Source organism: Hemiscyllium ocellatum, unplaced genomic scaffold (assembly GCF_020745735.1).
Source record: "Hemiscyllium ocellatum isolate sHemOce1 unplaced genomic scaffold, sHemOce1.pat.X.cur. scaffold_518_pat_ctg1, whole genome shotgun sequence".
Classification (NCBI taxonomy): domain Eukaryota; kingdom Metazoa; phylum Chordata; class Chondrichthyes; order Orectolobiformes; family Hemiscylliidae; genus Hemiscyllium; species Hemiscyllium ocellatum.
Window position 1 is genome coordinate 356,949 of NW_026869095.1, and position 22,673 is coordinate 379,621.

The 22,673-nt window shown below is 61.7% G+C and overlaps 1 protein-coding gene across 1 annotated transcript; it reads right to left on the minus strand.

Moving 5' to 3' along the window:
* Positions 1-6: 6 nt before the first annotated feature.
* Positions 7-22,423, minus strand: bcap31 (B cell receptor associated protein 31). Its single transcript, XM_060823270.1, has 7 exons — positions 22,365-22,423; positions 13,539-13,641; positions 10,455-10,555; positions 8,839-8,983; positions 1,821-1,956; positions 783-906; positions 7-167 (listed from the first exon to the last, which is right to left on the minus strand). Exons 2-7 carry the CDS (start codon positions 13,628-13,630, stop codon positions 37-39), a joined length of 729 nt encoding a protein of 242 aa, XP_060679253.1. The 5' UTR covers positions 13,631-13,641; positions 22,365-22,423; the 3' UTR covers positions 7-36.
* Between the last annotated feature and the right edge of the window lie 250 nt (positions 22,424-22,673).

The window sequence follows — 22,673 nt, forward strand, 5'->3', positions numbered from 1 at the left end:
GGGTAGTGGCTGTGAGGGGGTTGGGGGTGTTTTCCCTCACCGTTGATGGGGTTGGGGGTCTCTAACCTGAAGTTTGGCGTGCTCGTCCAGCAGACGGTCGTACTCCTTGGTCAGCCCCTCCGCCTGTTTCTTGATGGCCGTCACCTCACTCTCGGATTTCTGCAGAGCTGCGAGGGGGACAAATGGGCATTAATGTGGGGAAGCAGGGCCGTGGAACAGGGAGAAAAATGGGGATGAAGCTCACAACCAGGTCTCAGGACCCCGGGCCGAGAGATACTCAAACGCAGGGAGGAAGGCGATGAGTTGGAAGAGGAGAATTGTCCCCGTAGTGCCCAGGGATGTGCAGGTTAGGGTGGATTGGCCGTGCTAAATTGTCCCCGTAGTGCCCAGGGATGTGCAGGTTAGGGTGGGATTGGCCGACCTGAAAATGAGTGGTTTATTCCATACGTGGGTTATCATCCATTCACCAACCCTGTGGATCTATTACTCCCGACGGCGAACCTGCATGCTGGAGACTCGGTGACATCTGAAACCGCTTCCCCTCGCGCCCTCCCCGCCTGCCCCACCCCCAACGAAGCAGGGGAACGCAATCTCCCTTTCACGACATCATGGAGACTTGTCCTGACCGGGATGTGGCACTGGTCGCCATGGAGCTTCCTGAGTTAGACTAACGGGCTGGGAAGTCAGCTGGGCCTGTTGCAGACCCTTGGGGAATGCCGGGAGATTTCAGAACCACGCGCTCCCCCCACCTTGAACCCCGAGCTGCCCGCCACCCTCCTCACATTTCTTCGTTTCCTGTACTTCGCTTTTCAGCTCCTGCAAGTCTGTCTTCAGCTTCGCGTTCTCCTTCTCGATGTCCTGATGCTCCCCTTTGTCTTTCAGCTCAATCCCAGCCTCCTTCAGACTCTGGCAGGGCGGGGAAACAAGACAGATCGGTGCCCAGACAAAGACTGAATCGCCTCCTGTTCCTGTGTTACACGTTTGAGATAGGGGCCAAATGGCCTCCTGTTCCCGTGTGAGACAGGAGGGAACTGAATGGCCTCCCGTTGCCGTGTGAGACAGGAGAGAGGCGGGGCTGAATGGCCTCCTGTTCCTGTGTAACAGGCTGGAGGAGGAGGGGCTGAATGGCCTCCTGTCCCTGTGTAACAGGCTGGAGGAGGAGAGGCCGAACGGCCTCGTGTGCCTGTGTAACAGGCTGGAGTAGGAGGGGCTGAATCGCCTCGTGTTCCTGTGTAACAGGCTGGAGGAGGAGGGGCTGAATCGCCTCGTGTTCCTGTGTAACAGGCTGGAGGAGGAGAGGCCGAACGGCCTCGTGTGCCTGTGTAACAGGCTGGAGTAGGAGGGGCTGAATCGCCTCGTGTTCCTGTGTAACAGGCTGGAGGAGGAGGGGCTGAATCGCCTCGTGTTCCTGTGTAACAGGCTGGAGTAGGAGGGGCTGAATCGCCTCGTGTTCCTGTGTAACAGGCTGGAGTAGGAGGGGCTGAATCGCCTCGTGTTCCTGTGTAACAGGCTGGAGTAGGAGGGGCTGAATCGCCTCGTGTTCCTGTGTAACAGGCTGGAGGAGGAGGGGCTGAATGGCCTCCTGTTCCTGTGTAACAGGCTGGAGGAGGAGGAGGGGCTGAATGGCCTCGTGTTCCTGTGTAACAGGCTGGAGGAGGAGGAGGGGCCGAACGGCCTCGTGTTCCTGTGTAACAGGCTGGAGGAGGGAGGGAGGGGGGGCGAGGGTTCTGAACACCCCCCTTTCCCCCTGAGCAATGTGGAAGTTACGTCGGTGGCGGCAGGGAGGTGGTGGGGTCGGGGGGGAATGACGAAGGGCTAACCTTCTGCAGGGTCTCGTTCTCCTCCATGTATTTCTTGGCAGCGTCGGTGGCGCTTTCCGCCTGCTTCCGGAAGGCTTCGTTGGCAGCCAGGAGCGTGGCCTGCTGGGATAGCAGGGTGACCAATCGGCGCAGCACACTGTTGGGACAAGGGAGGCGGGAAAACGAGGCTGACAGGATTTCGCCCTCCCCACCCTCTCTCTTACCCCCACCCACCCACCCGCTAGATCAGCGCGGCACAGCCCACACCCCAGCTGACCGTCACCGTCAGTGACCAAGGGGGGTATCCTAAATGAGGGGGTGGGTGTGCAGGCCAACTCCAGGTCAAGCCTTCGGAAAGGCCACTTTGGGAATACTGCGTTCGATTCTGGTCTCCCCGGTACAAGGGAGGATGTTGGGAAAGGGTTCGAGCTGCAGGGAGAGGCTGGATAGGCCGGGGGCTGTTTTCCCTGGAGCGTCGGGGGCTGAGGGGTGACCTTATAGAGGTTTGTAAAATCATGGGGGTGTGGGTAGGGTAAATAGACAAGGTCTTTTCCCCCTGGGGTGGGGGAGCCCAGAACTAGAGGGGGGTAGGTTTAAGGTGAGAGGGGGGAAAGGGAGCTGAGGGGTAACTTTTCCCTCCAGAGGGTGGTGCGTGTGTGGAACGAGCTGCCAGAGGAAGTGGTGGGGGCTGGTACAATGACAACATTTAAAAGGATGGGAGGGGACATGGATAGGAAGGGGTTAGGGGGAGATGGGGCCAAGTGCTGGGGAATGGGGACTAGTTTAGGTTGGGATATCTGGGTCAGCGCAGATGGACCGAAGGGTCTGTTTCCGCTCTGTACACCTGTGTCTCTATGTAGCGAGAGTGTTTGACTATCCAGAAAGGACGTAACGCATAAGCGCACGGGACTAGATTAGGTCCGGATACCTGGATCAGCAGGGGCGAGTTGGGCTGAAGGGTCTGTTCCCGTGCCGTGGGACTTGTGAAACCCAGCCGGTGTGGACAGGTTGGGCCGAACAGTCTGTTTCCCTGGCCGTGGGATTGCTCACGGGTGCAGAAACGAGGCAGAAAACACTCCACCTCCCCAGCCCAATGCAAACGGTGTCCAAGGTCGGGAGGGTGGGGGAGTGGGGAAGGCTTCAAGCTGACAGGAGGAGGGTGGTGGGTGGGTGGGGGAGGAAGGTCACCCTCAAAACCACTCTCTCAGATTACCGAGGAGGGCAAACTGCGAAGGGCTCTCTCTCTCTCAAGAGGTGGAGGCTCCCTCTCCTCTGAGCCATGGAGGGCCCACTGACTGATGGGACAGGCTCTGACCCACCACACCTTTGTTGGAAGTGGCCAGAAATCGGACCCAGTCCTCTGAGGCAGGAAGTTGCATGTCTCCCTGGAGCGAGGCACCTTTGGAAATCCCCACCGCCCCGCCCACTTCCCTTGGGTTAAGTGCCGGCCTTCTGTTCGCCTTCCAAATTACGCGCTGTACCCAAACTCTAACTGGTCACGGTTGACGCGCAAGGACGTACGGAGCTCTGCGGACTGCGGTATTCCGTTCCTCTTCCCGGACTCCAGGCCTGCCCTCCTCGGAGTCTATCCCAACCACACCCCCCTTCAATCAGGAGACAAGAATCGACAAGAGTTCTCGAGGGGTCTCGGCAGCGCCCTGCGCAGACTGGAGCCTGAACTCTGGCTCGTTGGAATGGAGCCAGGCATTCCACTAGCCCTTCCAAATTACGCACTGCACCTAAACACTAACTTGCTGCGGCTCCTGTGTGAGGGCACAGAGTCAGCCTGTCGCGACTCTCCGTTTAATTAACACCCTGCCGTTCCGTTCCCTCTGCCAGACGTGCACAACCTCACCTCTTCTCCACCCCCAGCCCCGGCACCATAGACAAATTGACTCGGAGCTGCCAAGTTCACTGGACCCTGCCCTGTCCATCCTTTGCCCCCCCCGACGGATGACCAACGCTCTCCCCGTAAACCCGCCGACCTTGGCACTGATGTCAAGTCTGGTCATTCGGACAGGGGGTTGTGCCCAGTTCGCCGTGGCGAACGAGCATGGCACGCTGATGAGCGAAGGGACCTGAGCGCCCTCGCGCGGGGAGTGACAAAAAAAGTTGGCTTGCAGCGAATCGCACGAACGAACCACTGCCCTTCCTCGCCGCAGAGGACGCGTGGCTGTATACGGTGTTCGAGAGGTCGTGTCTGGGATCAGTGTGTGGTTTTAGGCTCCTCGCTGACTGGGTGCTGGAGGGGGTGCAGAGGAGGTTCACTCAGTTGAATCTGGAGTCGGGGTGGCACCTGGTGGCTCAGTGGTTAGCGCCGCTGCCTCACGGCAGCAGGGACCCAGGTTCGATCCCAGCCTCGGGGGGGGTGACTGTCTGGGTTGAGTTTGCACATTCTCCCCTCTGTGTACGTGAGAGTTACCTCCGGGTGCTCCGGTTTCCTCCCACGGTCCAAAGATGTGCAGGTTAGGGTGGATTGGCCGTGCTAAATTGTCCCGTAGTGCCCAGGGATGTGCAGGTTAGGGGGGATTGGCCGTGCTAAATTGTCCCCGTAGTGCCCAGGATGTGCAGGTCAGGGTGGATTCGCCGTGCTAAATTGTCCCCGTAGTGCCCAGGGATGTGCAGGTTAGGGTGGATTGGCCGTGCTAAATTGTCCCCGTAGTGCCCAGGATGTGCAGGTCAGGGTGGATTGGCCGTGCTAAATTGTCCCGTAGTGCCCAGGGATGTGTAGGTTAGGGTGGATTGGCCGTGCTAAATTGTCCCCGTAGTGCCCAGGGATGTGCAGGTTAGGGTGGGTTAGTCAGGGGGAAACGTAGAGTGAACAGTGTAATGGAATCGTTCTGGGTGGGTTACTCTTTGGAGGATGTGGACCGAATGGCCCGTTTCCACACTGCAGGAATTCTACGATACATTCTGTCAAGAGGGTTGGCTTATGAGGAGAGATTGAGTTGACTGGGATTGTCCTTGTTGGAATTCCGAAGAATAAGCGGAGCGGAGTTATGGAAACACAAACTTCCGAAGGGAACAGATTAGATAGAAGCAGGGAGGCTGCTTCCAGTGGAAGGTGAAACTAGAACTAGGGGGAATGGCCTCAAAACAAGGAGGGGTGAGGGGAAACATATTTCAGAGAGAGCCCCCCAGGGTGAGGGGGGGGGCTTTAAAAAAAAAGATGGATTTTTGAACTGTACAGGGTTGGGGGGAACGTAGCAGAGTCCAGGGAAAGGTCAGCCGTGATCGAATTGAATCGACAGAAGCGGGGGCCAGCTAGAAACGTAGAAGATAGCCGGAGGAGGTGGCCATTCGGCCCCATCCAACTCAACGGCCGAGTCCTGCTCCCTTCCCGTAACCTTCGATCCCACTCGCTCAAGTGCTGTGTCGAGCTGCCTCACGAATCCATTCGATGTTCAGGCATCGACAGTCCCATGGGCTCACCCAGTCTTCGGGGGGGAACGTCTCGATTCCCCCTTCCTGATTAAACCCCTCGATTCCCCCTTCCTGATTAAACCCCTCGGCCTGGAATATAACCCTCGATTCCCCCTTCCTGATTAAACCCCTCGCCTGGAATATAACCCCTCGATTTCCCCTTCCTGATTAAACCCCTCGGCCTGGAATATAACCCCCCGATTCCCCCTTCCTGATTAAACCCCTCGGCCTGGAATATAACCCCTCGATTCCCCCTTCCTGATTAAACCCCTCGGCCTGGAATATAACCCCTCGATTTTCCCTTCCTGATTAAACCCCTCGGCCTGGAATATAACCCCTCGATTTTCCCTTCCTGATTAAACCCCTCGGCCTGGAATATAACCCCTCGATTCCCCTTCCTGATTAAAAGCCTCAGCCTGGAATATAACCCCTCGATTCCCCTTCCCGATTAAACCCCTTCGGCCTGGAATATAACCCCTCGATTCCCCCTTCCTGATTAAACCCCTCGGCCTGGAATATAACCCCTCGATTTTCCCTTCCTGATTAAACCCCTCGGCCTGGAATATAACCCCTCGATTCCCCCTTCCTGATTAAAAGCCTCAGCCTGGAATATAACCCCTCGATTCCCCTTCCCGATTAAACCCCTTCGGCCTGGAATATAACCCCTCGATTCCCCCTTCCTGATTAAACCCCTCGGCCTGGAATATAACCCCTCGATTCCCCCTTCCTGATAAACCCCTCGGCCTGGAATATAACCCCTCGATTCCCCCTTCCTGATTAAAACCATCAGTCTGGAATATAACCCCTCGATTCCCCCTTCCTGATTAAAACCATCAGTCTGGAATATAACCCCTCGATTCCCCCTTCCTGATTAAACCCCTTAGCCTGGAATATAACCCCTCGATTCCCCTTCCTGATTAAAACCATCAGCCTGGAATATAACCCCTCGATTCCCCCTTCCTGATTAAAACCATCAGTCTGGAATATAACCCCTCGATTCCCCCTTCCTGATTAAAACCATCAGTCTGGAATATAACCCCTCGATTCCCCTTCCCGATTAAACCCCTTAGCCTGGAATATAACCCCTCGATTCCCCTTCCTGGTAAAAAAAAAGTCTCTCTCAGACTGGAATACGGCCCAGCCTTGACAGTGAACGCGGTGTACTTGGATTTCCAGAAGGCTAGTAACCTATGGATAGTGCAGGAGCCCAGCGTGGCCGTGCTGGTGCCTTGGTTATGTCATGACACTGGCCTAAGGGACGGAGGACAGCGCGATCAGGTTTGTGAACAGTGCAATAGGAAGGCAGGAAAAGCAGGTTAAGAGAAGGGTACACAGAGTCTGCAAAGGAGAAGGCTCAGCAAACGGGTAAACAAACAACTCTGCCAGATGGGAGTGAGGTTACCCACACTGGCAGGGAGGGTGGAAAATGATTCAAGGGCTGAACGTGACAGCACAGAGTGAGCGGAAGAGGCCTTGCCCACGCCGTACAAAGGTGTGCGGAGGCAATGCTGAGGGAAAGAAGGTGCCTGTGGCTGATAAACTGCCGTCGCGTGTTAGTCACCTGGCCCGTCAGCTGCTGTCACATTAAACCCCGGATCAGCTTCCCGTTTCCCGGGATCTTCCTGGCACACAGAAGGTCAAGGATCAGGGGAAGCCGGGCGGGTCTGTCCTGAGGAGGAGGTCAGCAACTGCTCACAAGATAGAAGGGGGGGGTGGGGGCTGTTCAGAGGTGAAGAGAGGGATACACACACACACACACACACGTGGGCAAATGACCACTAGAATGCTGGTCACCTCTGCAGAGGGCAGCATGAGAGGCGTGCCAGGCACTGCCCCCCGGCCTACAGGGTACGAGGGGAGCCTGAGAGAAACTTTGGCCACTTTGTCCCCAGGGCGGACTTGATTGCCGTCCGTAAAGTTACGAGAGTCAGCGGGCTGGGCTGACCAAACATCGGCACACCTTTCTCCCCCATTTCCCCACCATCCCAGACTAGAAATGTCTAAACCTAACTTTTAAGGCGAGGGGGGGCAAGTTCAAAAGGAGATTGGGGGGGGCAGGTTTTGTTTTGGAACCAGTGGCAGAGGCGGCTAAGATAGGGGGAGTTTAAGGGGCTTTGAGAGAACATGCAAGGAATGGGAGGGATGTGGACCGAGGGCAGGCAGATGGGATCAGTTTAAGTTGACGTCACCTTCGACATGACATCGTGGGATGGTCTGTGTTCTTAAAATTAAACCCCACCAGGGACGGGGATTATTCGGGGGGAGGGCAGCTTTTTGGAGTGAGTCACACGATGTCTGGGGGATGGGGAGGGAAGGTGCCGGGCTCACGCCCTGACCAGCAGAGGCAGAGCCAGCTCACAGCAGACACTGCGAGGCTGACGGAGGGCCAGTCCCCGACAGAGAGAGAGGAGGGGGGGCGGGGGGGGGGGGGAAGAGAGGGGAAGGAGACGGGTCCCAAATCAGATCCCGTTTCACAGCCACGACACCCATGGTGCTTTCACGTCAGGCTGGGCAACAACAACAGAAAGAAAATCGCAGCCCCCGCGCCAACCATCGCCACACCGGGCTGCCAGGGCAGAAGGAGCTCCCCGAGAGAGAGACGCACGTGTGGGGATAACCCCCCAGAGGCGTTCACGCGTGCAGATCAGTTGTCACCTCCCTGGGACAGCTCCCTCCTGATGGTGGAGCTTTGCTGCCAACTGCTGGAGACTTCCTGCGTTGCAGCTCCCTTGTGGAAAAATAGACCTCGGCCACTGAAATTAGTTGGGAATTACACACCACCGGGTTCTAGCCCAACAGGTTTTAATGGGAAGCACTGCTCCTGATGACTGGTGTTGTGTGATTTTTAAGCTTGTACGCCCCGGTCCAACACCGGCAACTCCATATCGAAATTAAGGACGTTCCGTCTACTCTGGGAAACCGAAGATAAAGCCTGTTTCTACGTTCTTTAACCGAAAATAAAACTCCCTCTCCTCTCGCAATCTGACAGTCAAGCCATTTCCACACTGAACGGGAGAGAAATGCCTCCTCTGCACTTTTAAACTGAAACTAATGCCTCCTCGACACCGTCCCCCATCAATACTCCCAGGGACAGGGGGTTAGATACAGAGTAAAGCTCCCTCTACACCGTCCCCCACTCCCAGGGACGGGGGTTAGATACAGAGTAAAGCTTCCTCTACACCATCCCCCACTCCCAGGGACAGGGGTTAGATACAGAGTAAAGCTTACTCTACACTGTCCCCCGCTCCCAGGGACAGGGGATAAGATACAGAGTAAAGCTCCCTCTACACTGTCCCCCGCTCCCAGGGACGGGGGGTTAGATACAGAGTAAAGCTCCCTCTACACCGTCCGCCACTCCCAGGGACAGGGGGTTAGAGAAAGTAAAGCTTACTCTACACTCTCCCCCGCTCCCAGGGACAGGTGATTAGATACAGAGTAAAGCTCCCTCTATACTGACCGCCCCATCAAACACTCCCAGGGATAGGGGGTTAGATACAGAGTAAAGCTCCCTGTACATCGCCCCTCATCAAACACTCCCAGGGACAGGGACAGCAAGGGGTTGGCCACAGGTCAGGGGAGGGGCGCGACGGTCGCGGGGCACGACGGGACCACTCACAACCAGAGCAGCAAAGAGAAGCCGGCGATGTAGAGGTTCCTCTGGGCGCGGAACAGCTTCATGTGGACATGGTCCTCCGCCACTGGGTTGTTCTTCAGGTCAACCTTGTCAGGTACACTGTACTTCTGGATCTCTCGGACTGCGTCTGCAAGGGGGGGAGGAACGGTGAGAAAGACGGAGAGCCCGGCGTTCCCACGACCCTGAGCTCGGATTCCTAAGGACAGGTCGGAACCCTTGCCCCGGGAGACAGAGAGGTCTGCAGATGCCAGAGGTCGGAGTCGAGAGCATGTGGCTGTGGAAAAACCGCAGCGGGTCAGGGCAGCAGCTGAGGATTCTCCTGCTCCTCGGACTGACCCACTGTGCTTTTCCAGCAACACGCTCGCAACCCCTTTCCCCAGGGTTTAGCGGAAGGGGTGGCGGCACTCGATCTCGTCTTACAAGAAAATCGCGGCACTTAAATCAACTTGGGGAGGACCGGAATCGCCTTGCACCTAACGCAGGTGAGGAAAGTTTGCATTCTGGCCACAACGGTCGAAATTCCTCAAGGAACACGTGCTGCTGGAGAACCGAGTGCAGATTGGGTCCTGAGAGAGGGGCTTGACAGGAGCGATCAGTCCTGGGCCACTGTGGGAGAAATCTGGACTGGGGAGACGGACGGGTTTCCGAGATGGAGTCCTTCCCCTGCCCCGCAGAGGGTAGGGGCAGTGTGTGGACCAACCCCCCCCACCCCCTCCCAAGGGAGCAGCAGGGGCCAGATCAGTGAGTATGATCGAGGGTGGGTCAAATGTTAGAGGGAGTGGGGGGGGGGCCCAGAAAGAGCCCTCCTTGCACTAACGCTGTCTGCCATCAATTCACGCACTGCAAGATCCCATAAAACCCAGGCAGCTCGGGTGAGAGTTGTCAGTCTCCTTTCTCTCAGGACAAGTCGCCGATCGAGGAGTACAGACCGACATCATTGCCCTGACCTTCCGACCCACCTCCCTACCTCTGTCACACACTTGTCTGTGCCAATCAGGCATCCTGAATTAATCCAGCGTTGGTTGTAATAGTTTAAGCGCTGTTTCTACAACATGGGGGGAGTGCCAGAGTGCAACCACCGCGTTATGGAAGAACTACCCTTATTCCATCGAGAAAGGACGTCCCCTAGAGCAGGATGCATCAAGTGAGGCAACTACCTAATTGCTAAGTACGGGAGCACTTTTTTTGAGTGGTGTATCAGTGGGTTTTGTGAAAATGTTTAAAGAAAGCAGGCGAGGGTGACTTTTAGAAAAAAAGAGGAGATTAAAAAACCAGTAAAGATAAAATCAGATGGTAAAACTTCTAGGTGTTGATAAAAATGGAGTAGCCCAAGTTAATGTCAAGAGCATGGAGTTGGGGAGATTGTCAGATCTGAAACAAGGAGGGGACTTGAGACAAGTATTTCACACCTGCCTTCGGAGCAGAGGAGTTTTTCAACAGGAGAAGGAGGAAAGGAGTAAAGATGAACTTAAAACCATCACTAGGCGAGGAAAGAAATGAGAAATGGGAGCAGGGCTCAAGAACAGGTGTTAACAGCCCCTCAGCCCAGGATTGTGCGCACACTCCCCTCCCTCATTCAACAATCAAATGACACCTACCAAACATCAGGAAGATGAGGAGGGCGATGAGGAAAAAGAAGAATTTATTGCCGTACGACGTCACCAAGTTGAAGAGGCTGGAACGGAAGAGTTTCTGCCACCTGCAGGAATAAGGAGACACACCGCATCAGAACCACAGTCCGCTCGATTAGCCAGGCACACGGGGATGCCGAGGTGGAGGGGGATGGGGTGGGGTATGTAGCACCGCTCCCCCCCCCACTGAGGTGGGCAACACGCGGAGATGTCCCTGAGCTGTAAGCGCAGCTTCGCAAATGCACTGAACTCCAACAAATCTCGGGCCTGCGCAGCATGTGAAAGGTTTGAGGCCTTTGTTGCTGGAAGCTGTGGTTCAATCTCAGGCCACTTGGCCCCATTCCTCACTGCCCTGCTTTCAGACCCGAGGGAAGCAGCAGAGCCAGACCGCCTGGCTTTGAGAGAATGGGGCAACATTGCCCACCAAATCTGAACACGTGGCGCTCCCTCGTCACTGACCCTCCCACAGCCCCCACTCTCTCAGCACTGACCCTCCCACAGCACCCACTCTCTCAGCACTGACCCTCCCACAGCACCCACTCCCTCAGCACTGACCCTCCCACAGCACCCACTCCCTCAGCACTGACCCTCCCACGGCCCCCGCTCCCTCAGCGCTGACCCTCCCACGGCCCCCGCTCCCTCAGCGCTGACCCTCCCACGACCCCCGCTCCCTCAGCGCTGACCCTCCCACGACCCCCGCTCCCTCAGTGCTGACCCTCCCACAGCACCCGCTCCCTCAGTGCTGACCCTCCCACAGCACCCGCTCCCTCAGTGCTGACCCTCCCACAGCACCCGCTCCCTCAGCGCTGACCCTCCCACAGCACCCACTCCCTCAGCGCTGACCCTCCCACAGCACCCGCTCCCTCAGTGCTGACCCTCCCACAGCACCCGCTCCCTCAGTGCTGACCCTCCCACGGCCCCCGCTCCCTCAGTGCTGACCCTCCCACGACCCCCGCTCCCTCAGTGCTGACCCTCCCACAGCACCCGCTCCCTCAGTGCTGACCCTCCCACAGCACCCACTCCCTCAGTGCTGACCCTCCCACAGCACCCGCTCCCTCAGTGCTGACCCTCCCACAGCACCCGCTCCCTCAGTGCTGACCCTCCCACAGCACCCGCTCCCTCAGCGCTGACCCTCCCACAGCACCCGCTCCCTCAGTGCTGACCCTCCCACAGCACCCGCTCCCTCAGCACTGACCATCCCACAGCACCCGCTCCCTCAGTGCTGACCCTCCCACGACCCCCGCTCCCTCGTCGATGACCCTCCCACGGCCCCCGCTCCCTCGTCGATGACCCTCCCACGGCCCCCGCTCCCTCGTCGATGACCCTCCCACGACCCCCGCTCCCTCGTCGATGACCCTCCCACGGCCCCCGCTCCCTCGTCGATGACCCTCCCATGGCACCCATGCCCTCAGAACTGACCCTCCCACGGCCCCCGCTCCCTCGTCGCTGACCCTCCCACAGCGCCCATTCACTCAGTGCCAAAACCCCACAGAGCACCCACTCCCTCAGCGCTGACCGTTCCACAGCCCCCTCTCCCTCAGCGCTGACCATCTCCCAGTGCCAGCTCCCACAGCACAGGCCCTCTCCCTCAGCGCTAATCCCACAGCGCCTGCTCCCTCAGCGCCGACCCCCTCCCTCAGTGCGACCGTCTCCCAGTGTCAGCTCCCTTAGCACTGACCCCCCCCACAGCGCCCCTCCCACAGCACCGACCCATCCACAGCGCCGACCCCCTCCCTCAGCACCAAACCCCGCAACACTGACCATCTTCCAGTGCTAGCTCCCTCAGCACTGACCCTCCCATAGCACCCACTCCCACAGTGCAGACCTGCTCCCTCAACGTCGACCGTCCCACAGCGCCCGCTCCCTCAGCACTGACCCTCCCATAGCACCCACTCCCACAGTGCAGACCTGCTCCCTCAACGTCGACCGTCCCACAGCGCCCGCTCCCTCAGCACCAAACCACTCAACGCTGACCATTTTCAGTGCCCTTGCCCACAGCACTGACACTCCCACGGCGCCCGCTCCCTCGGCGCTGACCCTCCCACGGCGCCCGCTCCCTCGGCGCTGACCCTCCCACAGCACCGACCCTCCCACAGCACCCGCTCCCTCAGCGCTAATCCTTCCATAGTCCACACTCACTCAGCGCTCACCCTCTCCCAGTACCCAATCCCACAGCACTAACCCTCCCACAGCACCTGCTCACTCAGTGCCGACCCACCCCCATAGCACCCCGTCCCTTCAGCCCTGACACGGCACCCGCTCCCTCGGCGCTGACCCTCTCCCATTGCTCACTCCCTCAGCACTGACCCTTCCACAGCACCTGCTCCCTCAGCACTGACCTTCCCACGGTCCCCTCTCCCTCAGCGCGATGCCACCCACAACACCCATTCCCTCAGCGCTGACCAATTCCCAGTGCCAGCTCCCACAGCACAGACCCTCCCACAGCGCCCGCTCCCTCAGCACCGACCCCCTCCCTCAGCGCTGACTGTCTCCCAGTGCCAGCTCCCTCAGCACTGACCCTCCCACAGCGCCCACTCCCTCAGCACTGACCCTCCCACAGCCCCTGCTCCCTCAGCACTGACCCTCCCACAGCGCCCACTCCCTCAGCACTGACCCTCCCACAGCCCCCGCTCCCTCAGCACTGACCCTCCCACAGCCCCCGCTCCCTCAGCACTGACCCTCCCAAAGCGCCTGCCCCCTCAGCACTGACCCTCCAATGGCACCCGCTCCCTTAGTGCTGACCCTCCAACAGGGCCTGCTCCCTTGGCACCAAGGAGGACAGATAGAAGTCGGGGGCGCTGAGCTTGGAAGAACTCGAGGTGATCTCAGAAAATGCCACAGGGGGAGAAAGGAAGGGCTACTCCTTACATTCCCCCACTTTCGAACCTGGGCTGGAGAGTGCTAAACGCCAAGGTAAGACAGACAGACTCGACGTTTGGATAGCATGGCCTCCTATTCCTGTGCAATAGGCTGGGGGAGAAGGGGTGGGGGGCTGAATGGCCGCCTGGTGCTGCCTGAGAGAACCCGAGTAAAGAGGCAGAAATGACTTGCCGTTTTGCAGAAACAAAAGGAATGCACATCAGCAGCAACGCAAACACCTCAGCGTAAAGGAAACCGGCCACTGCTGTCCATTGGAGACTCATCGTGACAGCACCTAGAGGGGAGGGAGGCACACACATCAGAGAGGGCACAGGGAGCTTTACTCTGTATCTAACCCCCTGTCCCTGAGAGTGGGGCACAGTGTAGAGGGAGCTTTACTCTGTATCTAACCCCCTGTCCCTGAGAGTGGGGGACAGTGTAGAGGGAGCTTTACTCTGTATCTAACCCACCTGTCCTTGGGAGTGGGGCACAGTGTAGAGGGAGCTTTACTCTGTATCTAACCCCCCTGTCCCTGGGAGTGGGGCACAGTGGTGAGGGAGCTTTACTCTGTATCTAACCCCCTGTCCCTGGAAGTGGGGCACAGTGGTGAGGGAGCTTTACTCTGTATCTAACCCACGTGTCCCTGGGAGTGTGATAAGGACAGCGATAAGCAGCTGCCAATGTCGGGGGTCATGTCTCAGACACTGCACACGACACACAAGCACTCCCCGCCCCCCAGAACAACCCCCGCACACACTCCCCTCCCCTCAGACTCCACCACACACACTCCCCCTCCCCCCCCAGAACAGCCCCCGCACGTACTCCCCCGCCCCCCCCCCAGAACAACCCCCGCACGCACTCCCCCGCCCCCCCAGAACAGCCCCCGCACGTACTCCCCCGCCCCCCAGAACAGCCCCCGCACGCACTCCCCCGCCCCCCAGAACAGCCCCCGCACGTACTCCCCCGCCCCCCAGAACAGCCCCCGCACGCACTCGCCCGCCCCCCAGAACAACCCCCGCACGCACTCCCCCGCCCCCCAGAACAACCCCCGCACGCACTCCCCCGCCCCCCAGAACAAACCCGCACACACTCCCCGCCCCCCAGAACAACCCCGCACACACTCCCCGCCCCCCAGAACAACCCCGCACACACTCCCCGCCCCCCAGAACCCCGCACACACTCCCCTCCCCTCAGACCCACCTGCACACACTCCCCTCCCCCCCAGAACCTCAGACCCACCTGCACACACTCCCCTCCCCCCACAGAAACCCCTCAGACCCACCCCCGCACACACTCCCCCTCCCCCCCAGAAACCCCTCAGACTCCCCGCCCACTCCCCTCCCCCCAGAAACCCCTCAGAGCCACCCCACCCAAACACGCCCCTCCCCCAAGAACGTCAGACCCACCTGCACACACTCCCCTCCCCCCAGAACCTCAGACCCACCTGCACACACTCCCCTCCCCCCAGAAACCCCTCAGACCCACCTGCACACACTCCCCTCCCCCCAGAAACCCCTCAGACCCACCTGCACACACTCCCCTCCCCCAGAACCTCAGACCCACCTGCACACACTCCCCTCCCCCCAGAAACCCCTCAGAGACCCCCCCACCCCCCGCACACACTCCCCTCCCCCCAGAACCTCAGACCCACCTGCACACACTCCCCTCCCCCCGGAACCTCAGACCCACCTGCACACACTCCCCTCCCCCCCCAGAAACCCCTCAGACCCACCTGCACACACTCCCCTCCCCCCCAGAAACCCTTCAGACCCACCTGCACACACTCCCCACCCCCCAGAAACCCCTCAGAGCTACCCCGCACACACTCCCCTCCCCCCAGAAACCCCTCAGAGCCCCCCCCGCACACACTCCCCTCCCCCAAAACCTCAGAGCCCCCCCGCACACACTACCCTCCCCCCAGAACCTCAGACCCACCTGCACACACTCCCCTCCCCCCAGAACCTCAGACCTCCCCCGCACACACTCCCCTCCCCCCCCCAGAAACCCCTCAGACCCAGCCCCGCATACATCCCCTCCCCCCAGAAACCCCTCAGACCCACCTGCACACACTCCCCTCCCCCCAGAACCTCAGACCCACCTGCACACACTCCCCTCCCCCCAGAAACCCCTCAGACCCACCTGCACACACTCCCCTCCCCCCAGAAACCCCTCAGACCCACCTGCACACACTCCCCTCCCCCCAGAAACCCCTCAGACCCACCTGCACACACTCCCCTCCCCCCAGAAACCCCTCAGACCCACCTGCACACACTCCCCTCCCCCCAGAAACCCCTCAGACCCACCTGCACACACTCCCCTCCCCCCAGAAACCCCTCAGACCCACCTGCACACACTCCCCTCCCCCCAGAAACCCCTCAGACCCACCTGCACACACTCCCCTCCCCCCAGAAACCCCTCAGACCCACCTGCACGCACTCCCCACCCCCCAGAAACCCCTCAGAGCCACCCCGCACACACTCCCCTCCCCCCAGAAACCCCTCAGAGCCCCCCCCGCACACACTCCCCTCCCCCCAGAACCTCAGAGCCCCCCCGCACACACTCCCCTCCCCCCAGAAACCCCTCAGAGCCCCCCCTGCACACACTCCCCTCCCCCAGAACCTCAGACCCACCTGCACACACTCCCCTCCCCCCAGAAACCCCTCAGACCCACCTGCACACACTCCCCTCCTCCCAGAAACCCCTCAGACCCACCTGCACACACTCCCCGCCCCCCAGAAACCCCTCAGACCCACCTGCACACACTCCCCTCCCCCAGAAAATCAGACCCACCTGCACACACTCCCCTCCCCCCAGAAACCCCTCAGACCCACCTGCACACACTCCCCTCCCCCCAGAAACCCCTCAGACCCACCTGCACACACTCCCCTCCCCCCAGAACCTCAGACCCACCTGCACACACTCCCCTCCCCCCAGAAACTCCTCAGACCCACCTGCACACACTCCCCTCCCCCCAGAAACCCCTCAGACCCACCTGCACACACTCCCCTCCCCCCAGAAACCCCTCAGACCCACCTGCACACACTCCCCTCCCCCAGAAACCCCTCAGACCCACCTGCACGCACTCCCCCCCCCCCAGAAACCCCTCAGAGCCACCCCGCACACACTCCCCTCCCCCCAGAAACCCCTCAGAGCCCCCCCCCGCACACACTCCCCTCCCCCCAGAACCTCAGAGCCCCCCCGCACACACTCCCCTCCCCCCAGAAACCCCTCAGAGCCCCCCCCGCACACACTCCCCTCCCCCAGAACCTCAGACCCACCTGCACACACTCCCCTCCCCCCAGAAACCCCTCAGACCCACCTGCACACACTCCCCTCCTCCCAGAAACCCCTCAGACCCACCTGCACACACTCCCCGCCCCCCAGAAACCCCTCAGACCCACCTGCACACACTCCCCTCCCCCAGAAAATCAGACCCACCTGCACACACTCCCCTCCCCCCAGAAACCCCTCAGACCCACCTGCACACACTCCCCTCCCCCCAGAAACCCCTCAGACCCACCTGCACACACTCCCCTCCCCCCAGAACCTCAGACCCACCTGCACACACTCCCCTCCCCCCAGAAACTCCTCAGACCCACCTGCCCACACTCCCCTCCCCCCAGAAACCCCTCAGACCCACCTGCACACACTCCCCACCCCCCAGAAACCCCTCAGACCCACCTGCACACACTCCCCTCCCCCGGAACCTCAGACCCACCTGCACACACTCCCCTCCCCCCAGAAACCCCTCAGACCCACCTGCACACACTCCCCTCCCCCCAGAACCTCAGACCCACCTGCACACACTCCCCTCCCCCCAGAAACCCCTCAGACCCACCTGCACACACTCCCCTCCCCCCAGAAACCCCTCAGACCCACCTGCACACACTCCCCTCCCCCAGAAACCCCTCAGACCCACCTGCACACACTCCCCTCCCCCCAGAAACCCCTCAGACCCACCTGCACACACTCCCCTCCCCCCAGAACCTCAGACCCACCTGCACACACTCCCCTCCCCCCAGAAACCCCTCAGAGCCCCCCCCACCGCACACACTCCCCTCCCCCCAGAACCTCAGACCCACCTGCACACACTCCCCTCCCCCCGGAACCTCAGACCCACCTGCACACACTCTCCTCCCCCCGGAAACCCCTCAGAGCCCCCCCCACCGCACACACTCCCCTCCCCCCGGAAACCCCTCAGAGCCCCCCCCACCGCACACACTCCCCTCCCCCCAGAACCTCAGACCCACCTGCACACACTCCCCTCCCCCCAGAAACTCCTCAGACCCACCTGCCCACACTCCCCTCCCCCCAGAAACCCCTCAGACCCACCTGCACACACTCCCCTCCCCCCAGAAACCCCTCAGACCCACCTGCACACACTCCCCTCCCCCAGAACCTCAGACCCACCTGCACACACTCCCCTCCCCCAGAACCTCAGACCCACCTGCACACACTCCCCTCCCCCCAGAAACCCCTCAGACCCACCTGCACACACTCCCCTCCCCCCAGAAACCCCTCAGACCCACCTGCACACACTCCCCTCCCCCCAGAAACCCCTCAGACCCACCTGCACACACTCCCCTCCCCCCAGAAACCCCTCAGACCCACCTGCACACACTCCCCTCCCCCCAGAAACCCCTCAGACCCACCTGCACACACTCCCCTCCCCCCAGAAACCCCTCAGACCCACCTGCACACACTCCCCCCCCCCCAGAAACCCCTCAGACCCACCTGCACACACTCCCCTCCCCCCAGAACCTCAGACCCACCTGCACACACTCCCCTCCCCCCAGAAACCCCTCAGAGCCCCCCCCACCGCACACACTCCCCTCCCCCCAGAACCTCAGACCCACCTGCACACACTCCCCTCCCCCCGGAACCTCAGACCCACCTGCACACACTCCCCTCCCCCCGGAAACCCCTCAGAGCCCCCCCCACCGCACACACTCCCCTCCCCCCGGAAACCCCTCAGAGCCCCCCCCACCGCACACACTCCCCTCCCCCCAGAACCTCAGACCCACCTGCACACACTCCCCTCCCCCCAGAAACCCCTCAGACCCACCTGCACACACTCCCCTCCCCCCAGAAACCCCTCAGACCCACCTGCACACACTCCCCTCCCCCCAGAAACCCCTCAGACCCACCTGCACACACTCCCCTCCCCCAGAAACCCCTCAGACCCACCTGCACACACTCCCCTCCCCCCAGAACCTCAGACCCACCTGCACACACTCCCCTCCCCCCAGAAACCCCTCAGAGCCCCCCCCCCCGCACACACTCCCCTCCCCCCAGAACCTCAGACCCACCTGCACACACTCCCCTCCCCCCGGAACCTCAGACCCACCTGCACACACTCCCCTCCCCCCGGAAACCCCTCAGAGCCCCCCCCACCGCACACACTCCCCTCCCCCCGGAAACCCCTCAGAGCCCCCCCCACCGCACACACTCCCCTCCCCCCAGAACCTCAGACCCACCTGCACACACTCCCCTCCCCCCGGAACCTCAGACCCACCTGCACACACTCCCCTCCCCCCGGAACCTCAGACCCACCTGCACACACTCCCCTCCCCCCCGGAACCTCAGACCCACCTGCACACACCCCCCCCCCCCCGGAACCTCAGACCCACCTGCACACACCCCCCTCCCCCCGGAACCTCAGACCCACCTGCACACACCCCCCTCCCCCCGGAACCTCAGACCCACCTGCACACACTCCCCTCCCCCCGGAACCTCAGACCCACCTGCACACACTCCCCTCCCCCCGGAACCTCAGACCCACCTGCACACACTCCCCTCCCCCCGGAACCTCAGACCCACCTGCACACACTCCCCTCCCCCCGGAACCTCAGACCCACCTGCACACACTCCCCTCCCCCCGGAACCTCAGACCCACCTGCACACACTCCCCTCCCCCCGAACCTCAGACCCACCTGCACACACTCCCCTCCCCCCGGAACCTCAGACCCACCTGCACACACTCCCCTCCCCCCAGAAACCCCTCAGAGCCCCCCCCCCACCGCACACACTCCCCTCCCCCCAGAACCTCAGACCCACCTGCACACACTCCCCTCCCCCCGGAACCTCAGACCCACCTGCACACACTCCCCTCCCCCCGGAAACCCCTCAGAGCCCCCCCCACTGCACACACTCCCCTCCCCCCGGAAACCCCTCAGAGCTCCCCCCACCGCACACACTCCCCTCCCCCCAGAACCTCAGACCCACCTGCACACACTCCCCTCCCCCCGGAACCTCAGACCCACCTGCACACACTCCCCTCCCCCCGGAACCTCAGACCCACCTGCACACACTCCCCTCCCCCCGGAACCTCAGACCCACCTGCACACACCCCCCTCCCCCCGGAACCTCAGACCCACCTGCACACACCCCCCTCCCCCCGGAACCTCAGACCCACCTGCACACACCCCCTCCCCCCGGAACCTCAGACCCACCTGCACACACTCCCCTCCCCCCGGAACCTCAGACCCACCTGCACACACTCCCCTCCCCCCGGAACCTCAGACCCACCTGCACACACTCCCCTCCCCCCGGAACCTCAGACCCACCTGCACACACTCCCCTCCCCCCGGAACCTCAGACCCACCTGCACACACTCCCCTCCCCCCGGAACCTCAGACCCACCTGCACACACTCCCCTCCCCCCGGAACCTCAGACCCACCTGCACACACTCCCCCTCCCCCCAGAAACCCCTCAGACCCACCTGCACACACTCCCCTCCCCCAGAACCTCAGACCCACCTGCACACACTCCCCCTCCCCCCAGAAACCCCTCAGAGCCCCCCACCCCGCACACACTCCCCTCCCCCCAGAAACCCCTCAGACCCACCTGCACACACTCCCCTCCCCCAAGAAACCCCTCAGACCCACCCGTACACACTCCCCTCCCCCCAGAAACCCCTCAGACCCACCTGCACACACTCCCCTCCCCCAGAACCTCAGACCCACCTGCACACACTCCCCTCCCCCCAGAAACCCCTCAGAGCCCCCCCCACCGCACACACTCCCCTCCCCCCAGAACCTCAGACCCACCTGCACACACTCCCCTCCCCCCGAACCTCAGACCCACCTGCACACACTCCCCTCCCCCCGGAACCTCAGACCCACCTGCACACACTCCCCTCCCCCCGGAACCTCAGACCCACCTGCACACACTCCCCTCCCCCCCAGAAACCCCTCAGACCCACCTGCACACACTCCCCTCCCCCAGAACCTCAGACCCACCTGCACACACTCCCCTCCCCCCAGAAACCCCTCAGAGCCCCCCCCGCACACACTCCCCTCCCCCCAGAAACCCCTCAGACCCACCTGCACACACTCCCCTCCCCCAAGAAACCCCTCAGACCCACCCGTACACACTCCCCTCCCCCCAGAAACCCCTCAGACCCACCTGCACACACTCCCCTCCCCCAGAACCTCAGACCCACCTGCACACACTCCCCTCCCCCCAGAAACCCCTCAGAGCCCCCCCCGCACACACTCCCCTCCCCCCAGAAACCCCTCAGACCCACCTGCACACACTCCCCTCCCCCCAGAACCTCAGACCCACCTGCACACACTCCCCTCCCTCCCAGAAACCCCTCAGACCCACCTGCACACACTCCCCACCCCCCAGAAACCTCTCAGAGCCCCCCCGCACACACTCCCCTCCCCCCAGAAACTCCTCAGACCCACCTGCACACACTCCCCTCCCCCAGAACCTCAGACCCACCTGCACACACTCCCCTCCCCCCAGAACCTCAGACCTCCCCCCGCACACACTCCCCTCCCCCCCCAGAAACCCCTCAGACCCAGCCCCGCATACATCCCCTCCCCCCAGAACCTCAGACCTCCCCCCGCACACACTCCCCTCCCCCCCCAGAAACCCCTCAGACCCAGCCCCGCATACATCCCCTCCCCCCAGAAACCCCTCAGACCCACCTGCACCCACTCCCCTCCCTCCCAGAAACCCCTCAGACCCACCTGCACACACTCCCCACCCCCCAGAAACCCCTCAGAGCCCCCCCGCACACACTCCCCTCCCCCCAGAACCTCAGACCTCCCCCCGCACACACTCCCCTCCCCCCCAGAAACCCCTCAGACCCAGCCCCGCATACATCCCCTCCCCCCAGAACCTCAGACCTCCCCCCGCACACACTCCCCTCCCCCCCAGAAACCCCTCAGACCCAGCCCCGCATACATCCCCTCCCCCCAGAAACCCCTCAGACCCACCTGCACCCACTCCCCTCCCCCCCAGAAACCCCTCAGACCCACCTGCACACACTCCCCTCCCACCAGAAACCCCTCAGAGCCCCTGCACCCTCATCATTAGGAAATCCCTCAGTGCCCCTTCAGCCCTTTCCCAGGAAACCCCTCAGAGCCCCTGCACTCGTCCCCCGGGAAACCCCTCAGAGCCCCTGCAGCCCTCTCCCAGGAAACCCCTCAGAGCCCCTGCAGCCCTCTCCCAGGAAACCCCTCAGAGCCCCTGCACCCCTCTCCCAGGAAACCCCTCAGAGCCCCTGCACCCCTCTCCCAGGAAACCCCTCAGAGCCCCTGCACCCCTCCCCCAGAAACCCCTCAGATCCCCTGCACCCCTCCCCCAGGAAACCCCTCAGATCCCCTGCACCCCTCCCCCAGGAAACCCCTCAGATCCCCTGCACCCCTCCCCCAGGAAACCCCTCAGAGCCCCTGCACCCCTCCCCCAGAAACCCCTCAGAGCCCCTTCACCCCTCCCCCAGGAAACCCCTCAGAGCCCCTTCACCCTCCCCCAGGAAACCCCTCAGATCCCCTGCACCCCTCCCTGAGGAAACCCCTCAGAGCCCCTGCACCCCTCCCCCAGAAACCCCTCAGAGCCCCATCACCCCTCCCCGAGCGGACCCCTCACAGCCCCTGCACCCCTCCCCGAGCGGACCCCTCACAGCCCCTGCACCCCTCCCCGAGCGGACCCCTCCCTGAGGAAACCCCTCACAGCCCCAGCACCCCTCCGAGCCCCTGCCCCTTTCCCCGAGAAACCCCTCTCACCTGTGTGGTCTCGGCGGTGGGAGGGGGCGGGGGGGTTGAGGGGCGGGAGGTAAGATTCGAAAACGATGACGCTACTTCCGGCGTAACGGCCGGTTACGACCTTTCACCCGCCAACCGCCGGAAGTGACGCGGCGTCCGCCGGAGCCCGGCTTTTCCCGCCCTCGGAGAAGCTGAGGGAAAACCAAACGGAAAACCCTGAGGTAAAACTTGAGCGGATTTTATTCAAAATGCATTGTTCTTCGTTAACCGTCGAGATGAAACCTCCCCCCCCCCTCACTCCGCCGGTTTTGGCGCGCTTTCCCCCCCACT

Coding starts and splice junctions, on each gene's coding strand:
- bcap31 (XM_060823270.1), bottom strand. CDS start 13,630: ATGAGTCTCCAATGGACAGCAGTGGCCGGTTTCCTTTACGCTGAGGTG. Junction 10,556..13,538: donor CCTTTTGTTTCTGCAAAACG/GCAAGTCATTTC, acceptor TTATTCCTGCAG/GTGGCAGAAACTCTTCCGTT. Junction 907..1,820: donor AGAACGAGACCCTGCAGAAG/GTTAGCCCTTCG, acceptor CCGCCCTGCCAG/AGTCTGAAGGAGGCTGGGAT.